This window comes from Pelodiscus sinensis, chromosome 9 (genome assembly GCF_049634645.1).
Source record: "Pelodiscus sinensis isolate JC-2024 chromosome 9, ASM4963464v1, whole genome shotgun sequence".
NCBI lineage: Eukaryota > Metazoa > Chordata > Testudines > Trionychidae > Pelodiscus > Pelodiscus sinensis.
This window is the reverse complement of record NC_134719.1, coordinates 35,145,607-35,162,175: the sequence shown is the minus strand read 5'-3', so window position 1 is coordinate 35,162,175 and position 16,569 is coordinate 35,145,607. Positions and strand designations below refer to the sequence as shown.

The 16,569-nt window shown below is 41.0% G+C and overlaps 1 protein-coding gene across 4 annotated transcripts in view; it reads left to right on the top strand.

Annotated features, from left to right (window-relative positions):
- The window catches only part of BCAR3 (BCAR3 adaptor protein, NSP family member), a 125,223-nt gene that overhangs the window by 42,531 nt on the left and 66,123 nt on the right, over window positions 1–16,569 (top strand). For all 4 annotated transcript variants that reach the window (XM_006114148.4, XM_006114151.4, XM_006114152.4 and 1 more), the window contains one exon: window positions 14,395–14,434. In XM_006114148.4, the coding sequence (XP_006114210.2) occupies window positions 14,395–14,434 (40 nt within the window). The remainder of the gene's footprint in view (window positions 1–14,394; window positions 14,435–16,569) is intronic.

The window sequence follows — 16,569 nt, the reverse complement described above, 5'->3', positions numbered from 1 at the left end:
ATAAGAATGTTGCCTGTTACTGATCCCACCCATTATATAAAGCTAGAGGGGACAGGCAACTGTTGAAGACATTTGCATAGTTCATTGCTCTGGACTGGAGCCTAAGCTAAGGCACTAGAAAATAAAATTTCAGTTGGCTAATGAGCCTGTCAGTAGCACCCACATAGCAATTGCCAGGCCCTTTATAGACAAAAATGATTTCAATGCAAGGGCTAAGATGTGTGCATTCTCAGCTGTTCTTTCACAGGAGGGGCACAGGAATTTCTGAAGATCATCCAAGAATGCATAACAGAAAATAATTTGATTTTTTGCAAAGTGTCAGAAAGGAAAACTCCAATTCTGAAGCCATCCTCTCTGGTGTTTCAGAAGGCAGAAATAATGGAACACTCCATCTTCTTCATTGCTAGGTATAGGGTGACAGAAAAGAAGAGCACTTAAAAAATAAATCTAGTGTATCTGCCGTTGATAGCATAATGAAAAAAATTGGGTGCTCAATTCTAATTACTGTATCAACAATGAGTTACATTTTAATAGCCAACAAGAATGTTGAAAATGTCAGTTCAATCCAATTCAGCTCACTCTGTTCCATTCAATGACTTTTTTAAAATTAAAAAAAAAATCTGATTTTCATTGGATTTTTTTTAAATGAAATACTAAATTTCTCATTTAAAAATAAATTACAATTAACTCTTATCACAAACGTGTTAGGTCTGCACTAGTGGGTAAGTCTGAATTAAGATATGCAACTCTAGCTACGTTAACTGCATAGCTGGAGTTAAAGTATCTTAAATCACATTTTGTTGCTGTCCACATAGTGGGAGTTTGACAGGAGCACACTCTCCCTTCGACTTCCCTTTCTCTTTGTAGGAGTAGGACTACCAGTGCTGACGGGAGCGCCCTCTCAGTTTGAAATAGCATGTCTTCACTAGACCCATTAATATGAACCCGGAAGATGGGCTAAGAACATAAGAATGGCCATACTGGGTCAGACCAATGGTCTATCTAGACAATGGCCAGCTGACAATGGCCAATACCAGATGCCCCAGAGGGAGGGAACAGAACAGGTAATCCTCACGGGATCCCTCCCTTGTCACCCACTTCCAGACTGCGGCAGCTTCGATCTTCTCGGTAGTGTAGACAAGCCCTTAGTCTCATAAAAATGAATTAATGTTTGTCCAATCGAACAACCAGCTCTTGCACCTTGAAAGTTCTGGGATTTCCATTTCTGTTAGTATGCTGAGAAACATGTGCAAAGACAAACACAGGCTGGATAGAATTGTTTTTGTTCTGTGCTTATGTGGTGATGAACCTAGGCCAAGCATGGTAGAGTTAGTTAACACACTATCTTTAGACAGACACACAATAGATAGGAAAGGATGGAAACAGCATAGAAAGGAACATTGAAGTGGACTGGAATGAAAAAGGAAGACATTATTCAGTGCAAACACAGCTTGCTACGTCCCCCACACTTTTGCCAGAGAAAAACTGTCATGGCTTCTTTGTGTAAAGGAGATCTTATCTGGGAATATTTTGAAGAAATTTGTTTCCTGGGTAAAAAAGGAAAACGTGGCAAGTATACGCAGAGCAAGAAGATGATGAGGGCAGGGGCGTAGCTGCAAGAACGAAACCTTATAAGGAAAACTACTTATTGGGAGAAAATGATATGTATATGTCTGAAGAACAATGTGGCTCAACTTTGCAATGCATCATTCTTCGAGACTCTCTCTATGCAGTATAAAAGTGTGATACTTTTTTGTTTTGTTTTTAACAAGTAAATTCCAAAGTTATGTGCTATGTTGGATGTTGTTAAAAAAAAGTTTAGCTTAGCTAATCTGTATGGGTATGTCTACACTGCCACCCTAGTTCGAACTTGGGTGGCTAATGTAGGCATTCGAACTTGCAAATGAAGCCCGGGATTTAAATATCCCGGGCTTTATTTGTATGTTCCTGGGCGCTGCCATTTTTAAATGCCCGGTAGTTCGAACTACCTGCCCGTGGCTACACGCGGCACGGACTAGGTAGTTTGAATTAAAGCTCCTAATTCGAACTACCGTTACTCCTCCTCTTATTTTGGAACCTCATGGTCACAGACCATAATTAGGGTTGCCAGATGGTTTAACAAAAAAATACTGAACACCTCCCCCCCTCAAAAAAAAAAAAAAAAAAAAAAACAGGAAAAAATCTGTTGGGGAGGGAGACCAAAGTTGTTGCGGGGGGGGGGGGGGGAAGGGGAGCAGGGAAGGACCCCGAAAGTTAAGCCAAAAGACCCCAAAAACACAGTGTGGCCCCTTTAGAAAAGCTTTGCTTTTGAGGCTTTCTGTCCCTAACAGGCTGCTGGCGGCTGCCCGCCATCTTGCGACCCTGTAAGTATCTGGGATTTTCGCCATAGCACTAAGTTTCCTGTTAAAGGGGTGTAAATTGCTTCAGTGTTAGTGTACAGGGGTTCATTTCAAAATTTTATTTTGTTTCGGTCCATGTTAGCGGTGGATCCCCTGAGTATTGGTGTGGTTTCAGACTGAACAAACTCCAGAATGTTTGGCATGCAGATAAGTGATATAGGGAACTTAAGTATTTCTGAAATTGATAGAAAAATTCAACATGAACTTAATTTGAAACTAATAGGTTTTATAGAAAAATTATAGTTTTTATTTGAAACCATAAACTGACCCAGAGTCCTGAAACTGGGCCCAGATTTATATAGAATCTTCATGATCCTTTGAAGGAGCCTCATCCAAATGATAAGTTTGTAACACACTTTAAACCAGGCAATGGGGGGGGAAAGTAACTTTTATGATCGGGGCCTATTAATACACATACATATTACTGTCTCTGAGTTTTTTTTATATGGGCAGAATTCCTACCAGATTTTCTATACCAAGAATAAATGGTAAGTGTATAATGTGGAGCTTAGCATTTGGTTCATGAAAAAGAGCTGCTCCTCTCCTCCACCCCTCCATCCTAAAAACATACATATATAATTAAATCATCTTGAGTGCCTTGTAATATTTCAGCACATGAGAGGCTGGTCTCATATTTGCATTACATTGTTTTCATGCTCTGGCCTGGCCTCTCCTGGGAAGTACTGACACTTAGCAGCTGCTAGTGAGAGAAACTGTGCATTAATTTATGCTAATTAAAAATTTCTACAAAGTGAAAATGAACTTATAGGAAATATTTCTAATTAGATAGGATGTTGATGCTTGTATTAGTTTCATTTCTTCTGCAGTTAGAGTTGCAAAGGCAGTTTTCAGTTCAAATTCCATTCCTTGGCCATAATGACATTTTAAAATCTGGGTTAGTCTGGCAAATAAATTGGGCTGTAATATTGGAAATGGTTTAGATTCCAAACACTTCTGCCTGCTTCTGTAAACTATCTGAGATGTCCTGAATGTTTTGTTGTTGCAAAGGCTGAGAGATTCTGCTTCGATCTTATATTTTTTCCTTTAATTTTTATGGCATGAGTATTTTAGTCTGTTGGCTGTACATCACTGTAATACTTTTCACATGTAAAGGTCAGGTTTTCAGAAGACTGCGCTGCTTTTTTTTTTTTTTTTTTTTTTTTTTTTTAAAGAGCATGGAATTGTAATAGTATAAACTGGAACAGGCCCATACATAGTGGCATGCGAAGGGTGTGAAAGCACCCACCCCACCATGGCCACCCAAGTAAGTATGCTCTGGCCTGCCAGGGGAAGGCAGGATCAGCATGCTGCCCAAGCCTCCCTCCCCCATGCTCTGGCCGACCCCGGGGAAGGCTGAAGCTGCTTTTTCCCCCCTTATTTGGGCAGAATTCTGTCATCCCTGCTAGATGTTTGTGAGGGAGACCTACTGATAATCCTAATGGTCCTGATGTGCTGGTTGCATGATGGTTTATTTTGTAATACTGTATTTGAATTGCCTTTACTGTATGAGCACCTCAAGGTGTATTTTGAAAATCGAAGTACAATTAAAATTAAGTGGAGCTAGAATTGTAGAGCATTGTCTTTCTCCATGAAAATGTACACTTTCACATAGCTGTCTTGTTTCTCCACTTCAATCGAGAGAATGGAATAAAACATTAATTTATAGCAGAGTTTGCCATGCCCATTGAACTAGGTGGGAATACTCATTTATATAAAGTTACTTGTATGCTTGTAGGATCGAGGCCTTTTATGTTTCCTGTTTGATCCCTTTTTCAAAACAGGAAAATGTGTTTGCAAACCACTGTAATACCAGAAATGACTAAACCTTTTAGTTTATTTTTGTTTGATAAGCTGACACTTTCCTTTAAATAGAAGTAGCATCAAGATAAAAAAATATTAAATAAACAAAACAAATATATGAGATGTGCACCTGGATGTCCTTTAATAAAAGCTTAGAAACATTTTCCTGTTTCTCAAAACACTCATCCATTTATTTTCTGATGACACATCTGCACCAATACTCTTTTCAAATCTGTAGGATCAGAGAACAAATTTTAGTCACCTTTGGCAACTGAAGGGGGATAGAATTATTTCAATCATATTTTTTCCTTTAAAAAAATTAAAAAGGGGGAGAGAAACATTGAAATTGTTGCAAGAAAGGGAGTACTTCTGTACAATTAAACATTCCTCTAAGTCTGTTTCAAAACAATATTCCATTGACGCCAGTGTATTATTTTACAGGAGGACACAAGTCTTTTTCTGTACTATTCATGTAGCAGGTACAGCAGTTTCTTTGCCCTTGAAATGTCGAAGTTTATTTAATTATGTAAAATGTAACTAGAAAGTCAGTTAAACTAAAGCACTACAGCCACGTTGCACTTTCCACATAAGGAACTGCAGATTACATTTCACATATAAAAATAATCAGCAGTTTGTTAGCCATATGTCCTGATATTGCAACTTTTTGTGCACAGACCAACTTTAGTGTGGCTCTGCATGGACACAGGGACCTTCCTGTGGAGTCCATTAACATTCATTCTGGAGTCTTAATGTTGTCAGGTCTAGGGTTGCCAGGTGTCCGGTTTTGAACTGGACAGTCCAGTATTTGAGATTTCTGTTCAGAAAACAAATTGAGAAACTATAAATGTCTGGCATTTTCTAAATAAGATGTAATGTTGATTGTGATGTAATGTCAAGTGTGTCTGGTATTTTTGTTGAAACAATCTGGTAACCCTACCCTATCAGGCGAACAGAAATATTTTCCTTTTAAAATACACTGATTGGAAATAGGTGTTTTTATTTTGTACTTTTTTGTTCTGGGGGTGGGGACATGTCTATGCAACAAACTTTGTTTGATGTAAGTTATGTCGGGGTACAGCCACCAAAGTTAGCATAGCCTTGTGTGCAAGAGAGACTGTTGCTTCTGTTGGCTGAATTTTTAGAAACTTTGCATTTTTCTATCCATCCCCCCATTTCTCTCCCTTGCATGCACGTGCGCACACACTTCCTATGTGCCATGCCCCTCTATTTCAGGGGCTCCCTGTAATCACCGCAACTCACCTCCCCCATATTCCATGTCCCCTAAGTTGTCTTACCTCCCAGACAGAAAAAGAAGATACAACAATGAGGGACAATGGTATAGGGGGAAAGTCATTCACTGTGTCAATATTTCTCAACTGTATTGGAAGTCATTGTTATGCTGGAATTTACTAATGGCTGCCATCAACCAGTTCTTTGATCTATAGGCAGTTATAGAGGTGTTTGAAGCTGTTTACTTGGCTAAACAAATGCGAGGACTCTGCATGTCCCAAGTTTTTCCCCCTTCCCGCCCATTTTTCTGATTGCCACCAAAATAAATAGGATTTTTCTGTTCATTGTTGTGTTGATCATTCCCTGACATTTCAGAATTTCTCAGATGATGTACTCAAAAGTCACCGCATTACATAAACACATGTCATTAAGTTGATTGTACAGTCTAACTTTGCTCTGCCACTAAATATAATTATCTTGCAGGGCTTGCAGCTTAGGCATTACAGTTGTGTACCTGGTCTCTGTATTTCAGCAGATCTGAATATAAGCAAATGTAGAAATGACTAGTCTATTGTCTGTCCAAGCTGAAATAAAGGTAAAATGCAGAGAGAAAAGTAAATTATATTTTCTACCATGCTATTCTAAATCATTATTGTTAGCATAGATTAAATTATTTGTTCTTTACATGTGTTCTTGTCCAGAAATTATCTTGTTTTAAATTAATGGGAGGGGAAGGGTTTCTCTAGCTCTTGTATGTTTTTCATGTATGAATTTAAAACCAAGCTTTTGTATATTGTGAAAGTAGAGTTTAATAACACTTTGGAAATTACACTGGGGGGCATGCCTATTCTCATGTCTATGCACTGAGGTTTATACATTTAATAAAATGAGTCTAAACAGAAGCAGCCTCCAGGGAATTGTCCTTTAGGGCTGATTTCTCAATCTGACCTTGTGAGTATTAGCAATGAAAATGAAGGTTGTAATTGTGCGTTCCTGAGATGAGATTGCACCATGCCCTGTACTGTTAACCTTTTCGTTAATTAATTTATCAATAACCGCTAATGGATTTTCTCTCATTTCAGCACAAAAGGGATTTATAAATGCAAGCACCTTTAACATAACCACTAATTACTGGAACAGGTGTTTTATCCCAGGCATAGACATAAGAATGTCTCCTAATGAACTATACTGATTTTTATTAACATAACTTTATATTTGTCAATAACTACTTATATCTGAACAACACTGTGATGGGTTCAGTTGGAGGGCCCCATGTGGTTGTCACCTGGTGTGCTGATCCTACCACTGAGACCACCTATTGGCACTTTGGGTGGCCTACTGTAACTTACACATCTAGTGGGTGTGGTTCACTGTCCCATGTAGTGGTACTTAGACCACTTACAGTGAGAGAAAAGAATGAGTGAACTCTACAGCCTAAGCTGAGCGCCAACTGGCTTTATAGCTCAAGCTGTAGAGGCTCCTACACTAAGCTCCAGAGGTCTCAGGTTTGAATCTGCCTTGTAGTGATTGCACTAGCACTCTAGGCCAGAAACTCTGATCTCCCCCAGCAAAAGCACAGAGTCAAGGTACCAGCCCTTTAGCAAAGTAAAACAGATGCTGAAACAGCTCCCTTCTGGAAGGGCTCAGCTACAGGGACGTGATAGCACCAGTGAACAACCTTCAAAATAAATCACTATTCCTCTATATAAGTGTTTTACACAGAGAAAGCTCACAAAGTTTACTCCCTTTATCAATGAAAGAGAGATGCACAACTGTGGTTCCCCCTCCCTGGGTACCAATTATTTAAACTGGGTTTGATAATAAACCAGAGTGTTTATTAAGTATAAAAAGTAGGATTTAAGTAATACCAAGTAAAAACAAACAGGTCAGCATGCCATTTGCGCCTAATACACCAATGCCAGCTCATCTACACTAGGAAACTCTTGCAAAATAACTAAATTTAACTTAACTCCTGATTTGTTACAAAATCAAATAGCTACAGGGAAACCTCAAAATTAGTATCAGGCAGGCTTTATTAACGTGGCTGTACTACCTTGACTTAGAGCCCCAGGAAGCACTGGGGAGTAGCTATTTTGAAATAGCAATGGAGCATCCACACTAACGCTATTTCAAAACAACTATTTTGAAGTGAGTGTTGTTCCCCGAGAGAAGCAGGCGTACAAATTTCAAAATAAGCTGCCCCCCCCCCTTTTTTTTTAAATAATGGGTGTGGTAGTGTAGATGCTCCACTTATAAGTTTGACCTAAGAGAGGTTGTTTCAAATAAAGACCTAGTGTAGACCAGAGCCATGAGAAATTTTTACTCATCCTTGTCCTTATTTCCGTTAAAATCTTTCAAGACAAAGATGATCTTCCCTATGGCTTGGGTCTAACAGTTTTGTTTTCAGGGTTCTTCTTCGTGTGTATCTTCACAGGGTGGGGAGGCCGTTTTAAAGACCAGCTGAAGATCTTAAACAGAATTTCTCCTGGACAGGAACCCTTTATTTAACTCTCTCTATCCCTGTGGAAAAATACCAGATTCAAGGTGGATTCCAGCACCAGCTGGCATGTTCACATGTCCTTGTAGGACCAACCACAGTTTAGGCTTTCAGGAAAAACACAACCATTTACAGATCATTGTCTTGATCACTGGACCATTAAGTTCCTGAAGTACCACTAAGAACTTTCACTAGAAGGCTTATATTAATAACAGTTTCAACTTAATATTTCTAACTTCACATACAAGAATGATACATGCACACAAATAGAATATGCACATTCAAGGGACCAGAGGCTGTTAGGTTATTTGCCCTGTTTTTGCACAAAGCATATTTAGGTTTTGAATATAAATATGCATAACTTATTTCCATAAAAATGTGGAGGCAAAGTGTCACAAGCATTCAAGCAGATATACATGATAAAATGAACCCACCAGCAGAATAAAGATGGCCAGTGCAGTGATCCAGAAAACCCTACTAGTGCAGACATGGCCTTAGACACATTCATGCTGTAACAGGTTAAATTGACAATCTCACAAGATAGTGGGAACAGAAAATAATCTTCAGGTAAGGAAAAATACCCCAGAATTTAATATATTATTTCTTCTTTGAGTGTTTGCTCCTGTCCATTCAACATAGGTGTACTCACCACATGCACCGGAGCTGGAAATTTTCCCTCCGCAGACTCCATAGGTCTCGGTGCCCCCTAGAATAGAGCACACATGCCACACTAGGGCAGAACCAACTCCCTTCCTCCTCGGTTCCCTTTTGCTGCCAGCGACAGTGATTGGAGCACTCGATTGTAAATAGTAACACTCGATTGTTAATAGTACACTATTTAGGGTTAATAGTGTAGTTAAGTTAGTGAATCCCCTGTTGGCACCAAGTAGCTCTGGTCCCCATACTCCCTTGTATCACCCACCAGAGATCGCCATCCTGACTCCATCCCTTGAGTTCTCGTAGCACCTCAAGGGACCGCTGGAGACTGCTTACCAGATGCGTCAGGCCCTGTACTTGGTTCAGTGAGATCGTGCAAGCTATTGCTGTACCAGGCCATGAGCAGAGGGCTTGGTGGGTGACTAGTTTGGGCTATGTGGAAGGGGGGGAAAAAGCAGATTGTGAAAGGCCCAGGAGTCCCAGCAGGAAGAGGAGAAGATGATGTATCAGGACATATTGGGGGTTCTTCATCAGCAAACAAAGATGCTGCTGCCTCTTAAGGAACTACAGGTAGATCTACAGGTTGAACAGTTGAAATCTCTCCTCTCTTTCCAATCCACAGAGAACTTTAACATCTCCCTATATCTACCTGTTTTTCTCCCCTGCCCTGCCCCCCCAAAAGAGTCCCCAGTGCTGTCACAAGGAATCAAGTGCACACGCACACAACCAATATACTGTGCTGACGCAACTTTCAGTGGCCGAAGTTTGCAGTGTAGACGTTGCCTGAGGTACTTGAGAGCTATCCCTACCAGTCCCAGTTCACATCAGTAAGAAGGAACTCTGGCCAGTTTGTTCTTTTGTTAAGACCAGGATAGGCCTTGACTCCACGGCAGGGTGTTTAGATGATCCAAAATGCCGTACTATTGGCTTCAGACCAGGTGGGTGAATAATACCTTTTTATTCAGTGCCATCCCATCCATCGGACGGTTTGGGGTGCCTGTTCCGGGCCCTACATGTTCGTGGGCCCTACGGAGGTTGTCCCAACCATCCTATGGATGGGACCCACAGGATTACTTGGGGTTGGGGCCTGGCACGGTGGCAGCAAGGGTTGCCCTCGCCCCCATATTCAACAGGGCAGCAGATGCCGGAATGGCCCGACAGCCTACTACACTCTGCCCCACCCCGCTGCCCTCTCAGCCCCTTGCACTTGACTTCTTGGCTGCAGAGGAAGGCAGGAGGGCATGCAGTAGGCGGTCAGAGCTGGCTGCCGGGCCACTCCAACCCCGCTGCCACAGAAAGTTGGGGAAGGGGTTGACACCTGCTGCTGCTGTACCAGACCTCCAGCAATCCTTCAGGTTGTGTGGCTTGGGGGGAGGGCAGAGCAGGGGCAGAGCTTGGGGAAGAGGTAGAGCAGAGGTGGGGGGGAGGAAAGAGGGTAGGGCTGGAAAGAGGTGGGGTCAGGCCTAGGAAGTTGGGGTTTCCCTGTATTCCACTGCCCCTTAGAGATATAGCCCTGCTTTTATTGGACTAATTTTTGTTGGTAAGGGAGACAAACTTGTTGGCCATTGGGTGTGGTGGTGGGGGAGGGAGGCATATTATGTGAGTAGTTCCTGATTTTAAATGCAAAGTGGCAACAAACTGCTTTGTTAGAATTTTCTTTCAAAGCACTTAATAGCTTTTCCCTTATAATGCTAAGCAGCAACACCTACGTCAAATGTACCCTTGTTTACATGGAAATGAGGCTTTAATCTGATAATTGGAAAGTCAAATGTAAAATGTAAACTCTCTTGTGGACCCATAATTTCCATACTGCACAAGTCAAGCACTGCTCTCTCATGCAGACATACTCTGAGTAAACAGAGGCCAGCTCTCCAAACTCATGCTAAATAAAAGATAAACATTAGCTTTATTTGAAATGTAATATCTCATGAAAGACAAACTTTATTTTATTGTATTGAAACAAACTGTCAGCTGCAGTTGATTTAGAGATGGCTGGGGCAGAAGCACCTACTGTCCAACTTGCAGTCCTTTGAAAATATCAAAATAACCTTTTCCTGATAACCCAGTTTGCTTAATATAAAAGCAGACTGTATGCGCATTTTTTTCAAACTTGCATATGGTGGGTGGTCTTTGGCATTACAGGTTACACCTCTTTAGTCCAGCAACCTCAGGACCTGACTGGTGCCGAACCAGGGAATTTGCCGAAACCATACGTGGTGAATATTGTTTAGTAGTATTATCAACACTTGTACTGCATATTGGGCTCTTAGCAGTCTTTTCAAGGTAAATTAGAACTAACTAACAGCATAGAACACTGAGAGTAGGAGTTGTGGCTATAAACAAAATTTATGGGATGGTGGAAAACTTGGCCACACTCATGATAAGTGGATGTCCTGCTAACTAAAATCATGTTGGCCCATGGATGTTGCTGGACCAGAGAGTGCTGGACTAGAGAGGTTCAACCTATATCAATTTGTTTTGTGCATACAACACAGAGAGAACATGATGTGGCTAACACAGTTTTGGGATTCAGCAGATCTGGACTCTACTCATGGCTTTGATACCAGTTTACTGTATTACACAGACCGACTTAGTGATTTTCCCAAAGTATCATTTCCTCTATCTTTACAATGGAAAAAAATAATTCTTCCTACTCTCTCTTAGGGCTATTGTAAAATTAATCCATATTTGCAAAGGGCTTTGAATACTCTGATATATGGTGTAATGAACTTTCAATGTAGTAGTATTATGTGGGTAACCTGTGCAGGGGAGGATGTGAGTAAATTCATTTTGTTTCTTAATTCTAAATAAAGATCTGTACATGTTTATTTTTGCTTAGTTTTTTACATATCTAGATCCTATGTAGCCTAGAAAATTCTATAGTTCCAGTCTAGAAAAATCACCCCTTCCTGACCAGGTGTACAGCTGAGCTATTATTGCCTGTAGCGTTTTCCAGTGTCTTTGTACGATTTTCAGAAGCATTCACCATTTAACAGGAGTAGTGTTGGGTCATTATTTAGTGTTTTTGAAATTTCTAATATCTAATGTAAACGTCAAATAGAAAAACACGCAAATAAATAATCGCTCCGAGAGAAATAAGGGCACAAACCTATATAGTTTTCCTTGAAAGTCACTTTTAAAGAGCAGTTTTTTACACTGAGCAAATCTTATCCCCGTTCAATTCGGCAGCAAAACACATTAACTTTGCCGGGAATGGGATTTGGGCCTTTGTGAATAATTGGATGACAAACAATAACAGCTACTGATACCAGCCTGGCAGCTAAGTTTTCCCCATTTTAGAAATGTTCTGAGAGGGAGGGTTGCTTTTATTTCCCCTAGTTATGTTTTGAATTAAAAGTTGGCTCAGATGGGCAAGTTAGATATATAATAATAGTATAGGGTTGCCAAGTGTCCGGTATTCTACCAGACAGTCTGGTTTTTGCACCCTCTGTCAGATAAAAAAATTCAGAAAATACTGGACATGTGCAATGTCCGGTATTTTCTGTTTTTCTGGCTGGGCGCTGGACGGAAGCCTGAGATGTGGGGAGAGTGGCTGAAAGGTAGGGCTGCGATCACCGCTGGACGCCTGTGGTAGCATGCAAAAGCTTCTGTATGCAACCACAGGCTCCCAGCGCCGATCGTGGCCCCACCTCCCAGCTAGGAGCCTGTGATTGCATACAGAAGCCGGGCGGGGGGAGTGCCTGGGAATCCCAGCCACTCCCCCCGCCCCGCCAGGCTTCTGCACACAGCCAGAGGGAGTCCCAGGCTCGGAGGCGGGGCCGTGATCAGCACTGGGAGCCTCTGGTTGCTTGCAGAAGCTGGGCGGGGGTGGGCGAGTGGCTGGGGAGGTGGGGTGCAATCGGCGCTGGGAGCCCTCAGCTGATTTGTGTCCGAGGAGGAGTGATGCCTTGTGGAGGAGGAGAAGCCCTGTCCCTGCTCCTGAGCACTATTCAAGCGCGTGGTGGCGCCGTAGTCCAGGAGAGAAGCCCGCAGGTGCTTTGTAGTTGCATTTAGGCGCCTTCTATGGGCTCTCAGCCAAAACTGACTAGGGTGGAATTTCTGCTTCTTCCCACTGGGACACCCAAAGACCTGGCTATGGGGAAGTCACCTTCCTACCCATGGTCACGCCCCCTCCTTTCTGCTCTGGGTAGCAGGCAGCTGCTCTCCAAAGCAGGCTCTGCTGCCTCCCCCTTTGTTCCCAGCTTGGTGGCTCTTGGTAGTGGCCACATAGGATGATTTTTTTTTTTTTTTGCTCGACAAATTTTTAGCTCGCGTGTTCAATATTTTTGAACTCTATTATATTATTGTTTATTGAGATTATTTAAAGCTACATTCAGATATCACAAAGAAATCATAGGCATTCAAATCCAGATCAGACTGATTCCAGAGAAACTCAGCACCTACATGCTTTGTAGTTGCATATTCTATTACAAGCATTGTATCCACAATAACCCCCCCCCACACACACACACACTGTACAAAATGCTGTTTCCAGGTGTAATATGTGATCAATAGCCAGGACTTAAATTCATCCAGAGCTGTTCAAAGCAGAGCTCCAGTAAATATTTTTAAACCTGCATGGTTGAAGCCCTGAGCCATGAAACGTAAGTCATATCAATTGCCATATACAAATTTATCTTTTAATGGTTGTCACAACAAACCCATAATCCCTTAGAGATTTCTCTGGTTCTGTGTGTGTTTTGAGAGTTTTTTTTTTATAGGGAACACTGAACCATATATGCCCTTTAAGGTTCTATAGAAACAATCCAAACACCACTTGAAGTTTTTGTAAACCAGTCCTTTAAAAAAATTGTAAATACTTGGGGTTTTTATTTATTTCATTTTGCAGGAAGAACTGTAATTGTGATGAATGGACCATAGTCTAGATTTCTACACCTTTAGGAATATTTTCCATTTGTGCAAATGGGAAAATAGCAAGACTCTATAAGAAGAGAAAGAAATAGGGTCCTGTTGATTTCATACTCTATTTTTACTGCAAGTAATTACAGCAGTGACTGAATTGTGGCTTAGTGGTTCTTGCGAGCTTTGTTACAATCATATTAGTTTCTTAAATTATCAATACAAGTTTAACTTCTGCACCCTCCTGTACATCAGAGGTTTATCATGAAACCAGAAGATGCTGTACTTTCACTTTCCATTTTCTTGCATTATCTGTGTCTTCTCTAGACAACTTTTTAGGATTAATGTCAATTAGAAAACTAGCTCTTTTTTCATTTGAATTAAGAAGCACTTAGAAAACTGCTTTTTCATTTCTTTAATGGGATTTATATGATTTCATAACTTTAATATGATCACAAGTACGTTTTACACCTGGAAATCCTTCAGTGGGTTAGCTCAGGTTTAGGAGGAAAATGTCTTCCAGGGCATTTAAGCATTCAGACAAAAGATTTGCTTTCAGTTCTTTCCATGAAGAAAGCTAGCTTCCTCATTCTAAGGCAGCTAATGCCCTTCACTTGCATAATGTTCAAGAATTTTAAAAAGCTCTTAGGATTACAAAGGGTAGACAAATCGCTATTTTTAGCCATCTGTTGAAATTCTGTTCTCAAGATTTTCTTTGTTGAAAACTGTGTAATGAGTTTTCAAATGAATTAATAAGACTTCAGTAATGACATTCAGAAGGGAAACAAGGCTGCATATATTAGAATAGAGAGAACATGAAATGTTAGAGCAACAAAATGTTGTTTTTTCTAGGTTAGAGTTTAACCATAACTATTTTAACTTATTGCTCTTGAAAGCATCTCTTTGACATAAGAAAACATTTGATTCACTACTGTTTTTTTTCCTTTGTAGAGATCAGAATATTCTGGATCCAGCTATGGAATATGTAAAGGTACAGTATCATTTCATAACATTAAAATTCTTTCCCAAATATTTTACAGTGCATGTAATCAGCCATCGCCCATTATAAGTCTATTTTCAGTTTCCAATTCTATGCAGTTGAATAGTACTAAAATCAAATTTTTCAGAAAGGGTGGGAAAAAGACCTAATTCTATTGTGTGAAACAAACACTTGGAAATTAAAGCATACTGAGTACTTGGTAATCTGCCTGACTACCAAAGATTGTTTGTTTCTTTTTTGAGAAAATATATTCTGATTATTCAGAGACCTCTGTTCCATCATGAATATTCTATGTTTTAATAAATGGGGTTTTATGTGTTTTTTTTCTTATATTTTTGAATTAAATTGGTTAAATTATCTCATTTCTCACAGTGAGGTGGGATATAAAGGAAAGAAAAAAATGGGTCATATTTGGAAGATTGACAGAGATTAATGTTCCCTCTAATCTTGTCCATCTTTGTGTGGAATAACTTTTATGACAACCAAGGCATGTGCAAATGTATACCACCAGGAGAAACACAAACCTAGGTAAGGTCTACACTACACCAGCAATTCAACTTAAGGTATGTAACTCCAGCTACGAGGATTGCATAGCTGGAGTCAACATATCTACTTAACTTTGGAAGCCCTTGGGTCCACAATGATACTCATAGCACATGCCAAGGGCCGCAACTTAAGCATGGTTGCAAATATATGCAAATAGCTTCTTTTACGCTGATGGGCATCAATATAAAGATTAAGACAAGACTACACAACATGCAGGCCCCATTTAATAAAATGCAATATTTACCCGATTTCCACTCATATAATAGCACTTTTAATGAGCAATGGCAGTTCAGGAATTTAACTACTAAAACACATATCAGCAGAAGACTTGTCATTGTGCAGTATATTCCTAGAGGAGGTCATGTTCAAAGGATCCCACCCGCATGCCACGTGTTGAGTAGCCCTGCCTTACAGTTTTGGCACTTTCGTTTTTACAAATATAACTACAAATTTAACTCGGCTCTAAACAGCTAACCAGATCTTGATTTGGCCCACACTAGTCGGCAAGGCTGCTCGTGGTAACACTAATCAGCATTGATGAGGCCTCAACTGGAGTATTGTTTTCATTTCTGGGTGCTACTTTTCAGGAGAAAGTCCAAACAAGACAGATCAACAAAAATGATTAAAAGGTCTAGAAACATGACTTCTGAGGGAAGATTGAAAGAACTGGGGTTGATTAGTCTGGAGAAGAAAAGACTGAAAGGGGAGAAATTATATTGTTCCCAGTATGGCGATGGCACACCAACCATGGGGCAGCAGCATGTGACCCCTTCATGTGACTCTGCTCTGCCCCTAGCCAAGGGCTCCCGGGCACATTTCTTCAGCTTCCCATCTCACATTACCTGAGGGGGCAGAGGGTGAGGGGTTGGGGTGGCACGGTAGCCAAGTTCTGCTGCTTTCCCCTCTCTGCCCCCGCAGAAGCCCCAGCCCTGTCCTTTCACAGAGCTGCCTCTTGTCTGGCTCCATCTGTACAGCCGCATTCCTGCTGGAGGGTGGAGCTGTGGGATCTGCTCCTTTCCCTGCTACCTCTCCCAGGAGGGAAAAGGAGCAGAACACTGGCGGCAGCTCCATATGCTCCCCCTTGCCTGCTGGGAAGCCCTGCTGGCGCATGTTGGGTTCCCACTGCCCTACCAGCCTGCAGGGCACCCAGGTTCTAACTCTCCACTGGGACTCTCTGGTCCTGGAACATCTACTGGGACTCTGCTGGACCAGTGCCAGACCAGAGAATCCCAGTTAAGAGAATTTCAACCTGTATTTCAAAATAAGCTTATTCCTCCTCACAAGCAGGAGTTATTTTGAAACAACAAGCCCATTACAGTATTTTGAAATAACAGGCTTGGTAGTGTGAACGCTGGCCTTGTTATTTCGAAATAAGAGGAGTTATTTCAAAGTAACTCCCAAAGGTAGACATGCCCGTGGTAAGCTGGGTGCAAGTAATTTGAATATTAATATATGTATATTAAAGTTAAACATGTGTATTAGGAACAAAAAATGTAGGGCATTCTTACACCTTATGAACTCTATCCTGAGCAGTTGTGCCTCTGAAAAAGACTTGGGGATCATGGTGGATAATCAGCTGA